Source organism: Magnolia sinica, chromosome 9, assembly GCF_029962835.1.
Source record: "Magnolia sinica isolate HGM2019 chromosome 9, MsV1, whole genome shotgun sequence".
Taxonomy (NCBI): Eukaryota; Viridiplantae; Streptophyta; class Magnoliopsida; order Magnoliales; family Magnoliaceae; genus Magnolia; species Magnolia sinica.
This window is the reverse complement of record NC_080581.1, coordinates 30,644,127-30,649,394: the sequence shown is the minus strand read 5'-3', so window position 1 is coordinate 30,649,394 and position 5,268 is coordinate 30,644,127. Positions and strand designations below refer to the sequence as shown.

The following is a 5,268-nucleotide window of genomic DNA, read 5'->3' as shown; positions in this document are numbered from 1 at the left end:
AGGTAAAAATTAACCTTTACCTACGAATACTTTTGGTAGCTAAAAATATTTACAAAACTAAAAATTGTTACAAAAGTTTTACCTACAAATACTTTCGTAGCAAAAAATATTTACAAAACTTTTACCTATGAATAGTTTCGTAGGCAAAATATTTAGAAATATTTTCAAAACTTTTACCTACGAATATTTTCGTAGCTAAAAATATTTACTGAACTTTTCCCTATGAAAATTTTCGTAGGTAAAATCGTGGATGAGACTCTCACCTACGAAAAGTTTCATAGGTAAAAAACTTGGATGATACTTTTACCTACGAAAATTTTTGTACGTAAAAGTGTCTTTTTTTTTTTCAATATTCCAGCAAAAAATTCCTGATATACACCTGTTACAATATTCCTGATATACACCTGTTATATAAATATTTCATCATATTCACATTCACATCCATTTAAACCCAAAGTACGTAAATCCATCCAAATATAAACTACATCCATCAACATGACATTCATTCACACATAAATACATATAAGTTTAACATCATAAATAAAATACAAAAAATCACAAAGATGAAGGCGGAGGTGGTGGAGCATCAGTGGGTAAGCGTGCAACGAGAGCCTGAAACATCTCCGTCATCCATCGCTCATGCTCCACCCGCATCTCCTCCATCCTTCTCTCCTGCTCCTCTCTCCCCCTCGCCTGCTCCTCCATCCTCCTCCTCTCCTGCTCCTCCCTCTGCCTCGTCAGATCCTCCATCCTCCTCTCCTGCTCCTCCCTCTACCTCGTCAGATCCTCCATCCTCCTCTCCTGCTCCTCCATCTGCCTCTCCAGCTGCTCACTCTTCTTCTCTAGCTGCTCTCTGATGTCATGGATGACGACCTGTAGTTGTTGAACCTCTTTCTCTGCGATATCAGCTCGGCAGGTAGCGCTCTTGCCAATAACAATGGATCGGGTAGAGGCAGCTCTAGCGGGTGCCATGAGCTTGGCACCATGGCCAAGCCCATGCACATATCCAAAACGGGTGCCAAGCACCTCACTCAGGATCTCTAGCTCACTCTGCTGAGTACCATCGGGAGTGGGCTGATTGCGTAAGGTGTCCATCACCGCTTGTAATGAGAACATATGAATTTTCACTAAAAAATGACATTATTATAATTTAATGCAATTAAATTTTACAACGTAAGGATTTTTACCCAAATCTCGCCAGCTCTAGGATGTACCCAAGATCCCGTTGCCTGTCGACAGTGAGTCCCTTTATAGAGGTCTATTGGTTCGGGCTCCTGGCTAGTGACGGAATCTCGTTGCGCAATCGAAAGGACAATAGAGTTAATATAAATGCATGGAAAGAATATATCAACTTAATAATTACCTGTAATTTCTTACCATGTTGTGACGAATTTCTGCAAATGACTTTGAACCAGCTACGTGGTTCACTTCTAACTTTTCCCTGTTGTCAGAATTTATTTTGCTCCTCTTCTGAACACATTATTCATAATACATTGTTATTAATTGTGAATTTAATTGTTACCTTAAGATATCGTAAATATGTAAATATTACCTGAACAGAATCAGACGAAAATCTATCGCAGAGTATCCGCCAGTCGTCATCAGTCACGTGCGGCGGTGCGGATAGTGCGGCCTCCTCGTGGCTCATACACCGCTTATACCGCTTGTGTAACACAGAGCGGTACTCCTTGAACCACTCCTTGATCATGTCGTTGACGGCATAGGAAATGTGCGAAACACTCAAATCTAAGTCAAATTTATCCTGCAGTTTCGTAAATAATAAATTAAGGCAATAAACTTATTAAGAAAATAACTTAACCATAAAATGAACTTTTATAAAATAAATTTTAAAAAATTAAAATTTACTTGAAGGCGCTGACGGATGAGCTGCGGCACATCATCTGTCACGTCTTCCCAGCGGGGGGTGGTGGGGGGATCAGAGATCGGCATAAGTCACTGACCTCCGACGTAAACAGTCTGGCATTGTTCCCAACAGGTCTAATGTTGTCCTGTGGGAACTCTATCGTCACCCTACCCTCATGCGTAAGTCGCTCTAAAAGCAACCCACGCGTGGGTCCACGTCCTCGTTGGCTAGTCGACGACGCTGTTGCAAAAGAAATATGTAAGTCTAAACATACACAGAAATAATTAAAATAAATATATGTTTAGACTTACATGTAATGCCCGGTGTATGTGCGACTGAGGGATCAGACGCCTGCGATGCAACATGTGACGGTGATGCTGGCTCCGTCGCATCATGGGTAGAAGGGGTAGATTCAGTGCGCGAATGACGTACTCTCTCACCTGGTGCCATCACTAAATATGTGCGAACTACGAACTATAAATTTAAACAATGTCAATACAAGTGGAATATACTAAAACACTATACAAGTAGTGTTGACGGTACAACGTATTTGTGCTTATGCTTAAAGAGATGATTAAAATATGATTAGACCATTACATTATAATGCAAGCAGAATATAATAAAACTGTAAACTTTAATCTATAACCGTTGAAAATTTCATTACACATGGTCGTTCTATATTAAATACACATATTTCGTTATAATACGAAATAATTTGAGGTAAACTATCCGAAGTACTCCCTGCATAAGCTATTGTATGCTTCAGAAGCATATGTCATTTCGTGTGAAGCACTCGACATATTTATATCCAACATGCCAGTCACAATAGGAGAAATCTGATCTCTCGGGACTAAATTTAAATGTGCAAGTGACAAAGTCGCATCTTCCATATCTCGTTTCCCGTGGTTATATATCTCCATCAATCCCGAAATTTCTTTGAGATGGCATAATCTTTCCTCTGAGTCGTCATCGATATATTCCACTATACACTCATCGACCAGACTGGGTATCTCTATGGCACTACTAGAAGAAGATAGGACCGAAACGTCCATCTGCAACAGTTGATGAAGTATGTTGCGTGCTTCTGCTATGCTCCGGTTTAAGGAGGACATGATCAGAAATTGACTCAACTGCAAATATGGATTATAAACAAGTCAATAAAAAGAATTAATCATGACTTATAATTTTCACGTATACATGGAATACATAAATAGTCATAAGTAAAAGTCTCATCTGAGATACATTACCTAAAAGCCTCATACACGTTTTTTACATATGAAACCTTTCGTAGGTAAAAAGTGGAAAAATTATATTTTTACCTACGAAACCTTTCGTAGGTAAAAGTCTCATACACATTTTTTACCTACCAAAATGTTTTGTAGGGTTTTTTTACATATGAAACCTTTCGTAGGTAAAAAGTGGAAAATTTATATTTTGACCTACGAAACTTTTCGTAGGTAAAAGTCTCATACACGTTTTTTACCTACCAAAATGTTTTGTAGGGAAAGTCTCAACTACGTTTGAAGTTCAAGTTAAATATTATATTTTTTTACCTACGCACCATTTTGTAGGTAAAAGTCTCAACTTCGCGAGTTTTTTACCTACGAAACTAGTAGGTAAAACTTGAAGTGAAAAATTATATTTTTACCTACGAAACGTTTCATAGGTAAAAGTCTCATACACGCACTAGAAGAAATCTCACTTTTAGCAATGAAAATTTTTGTCGCTAAAAGTCAAATTTTCATAGCTAAAAACTTTTAGCAACGAAAATTTTTGTCGCTAAATTCGTCGCTAAAATATAGAGGTAAAAGGGTTTTATCGCCAAAGGCTATTTTTAGCGACGAAAATTTTCATCGCTAAAAAAACATCACAAGACTTTTACTAGCGAAAATTTTCGCTGCCAAAAATATACGTTCTACTTTTAGCGACGAAAATTTTCGTCGCTAAAAAAATATCATAGCAGTGAAAATTTTCGCTGCTAAAAATATACCTTAAACTCTTAGCGACGAAAATTTTCGTCGCTAAAAAAACTTTACAAGACTTTTTGCAGCGAAACTTTTCGTTGCCATAAATATCTAAAAAAACTTTACACGACTTTTAATAGAGAAAATTTTCATCGTTAAAAAAACTTACAAGACTTTTTAGCAGCGAAAATTTTTATTGCTAAAAATATTCGTTCTACTTTTAGCAAGAACTTTTAGCGACGAAAATTTTCGTTCACATTCACATCCATATAATTGCTGAAATATTATATACACCTGATATATAATATATTTCATCATATTCACATTCACATCCATATAAACCCAAACTAGCCATCCAAACATAAAAGTACATTCATCCGAACGCAAACAATCTTATCACATCACAAAGAGTTCAAAGAATTTATTAAGAATAGAAACATGACCAAATGACAATAAGCCGGCTTATAAAAATAAATGGTTGAGATTTTTAAACCAAATTATCATTATGGTTTCAAGGAGGGTCCATTTATCTCCCCAATGTTGAGTCATCTCAAAAGCAAAGGATTAGCAAAAAGCCAAAAACCAAACAATAGTATTGCAAAGGACCAGTGCAGCTAAGTTACAATGAAGACAGCACACAGAGAAATGGAGAAATTACAACGATTGCTTTATATCGGGAGGTAAAGAGCACTAAGTACAATGCAGCTGAAGTCTTCACATATTGGTATATAGAAGTGTAGAAATTTGCACATGAAGACACCCTTAACATGCAATAACAAATAGATAGGGCTAAAATGTTTAGACCTTATGGCCTTATGACAATGACAACCAAGAATAGATTGCAAAGTTTAAGTTACATGAACCTTCACATTATTGCAAGACTTAATTAGTCCCTTTCATTCCCACTCAACTGCATACATGGTTTATAGATGGTTCATTCCCACTCAACTGTACACATGTTTTTATGGATGGTGAATCCAGAACTATACATCTGATGAGTCATAATGCATGTGGTTGTCCAATGCTACAGTACACGAGGATTGAGTTCATGTTCTGATGGGTTCCTTGCGTGTTTGGCAAGAAAAAAAAAAAACCTGGCTTAAAATGGTGTTACCTGATACCGAGCTATAACCTTTTCCTGAGAGAATCTACATACATATGAACCTACAAAAATCAAGCAACAAGAAACATCTTAATGTGGACAGAATTTCTTCATATTTCTAACATTTTTAGTTTTCGAACTCTACATTAGAAACTTATGTCAGAAACTTCAGGTTTTCTCAGATTACTCAGTATTGCAAAACTCAAAAAATGATTTAGCCTCAAAGTAGACACCAACTTGGTGAAAAGGCCACCATCAATCCACCAACAAAAAAGGGCATCCACCTAAATTTGGTTGTGAAAACAAACCTGTAGTAGATTTTATTGTTGCTCTGTAAG

The 5,268-nt window shown here is 36.7% G+C and overlaps 1 protein-coding gene across 2 annotated transcripts; it reads right to left on the bottom strand.

The window, feature by feature from the left end:
- Nucleotides 1-358: 358 nt before the first annotated feature.
- LOC131256209 (uncharacterized) lies at nucleotides 359-1,759 on the bottom strand. 2 transcript variants are annotated; one of them, XM_058257223.1, is made up of 3 exons: nucleotides 1,553-1,759; nucleotides 776-1,470; nucleotides 359-733 (listed from the first exon to the last, which is right to left on the bottom strand). In XM_058257223.1, exons 2-3 carry the CDS (start codon nucleotides 1,114-1,116, stop codon nucleotides 556-558), a joined length of 519 nt encoding a protein of 172 aa, XP_058113206.1. In that variant the 5' UTR covers nucleotides 1,117-1,470; nucleotides 1,553-1,759; the 3' UTR covers nucleotides 359-555. The 2 variants fall into 2 exon arrangements, with proteins under 2 accessions (XP_058113206.1, XP_058113207.1); XM_058257224.1 differs by having other exon boundaries at nucleotides 776-1,759.
- Nucleotides 1,760-5,268: the final 3,509 nt, after the last annotated feature.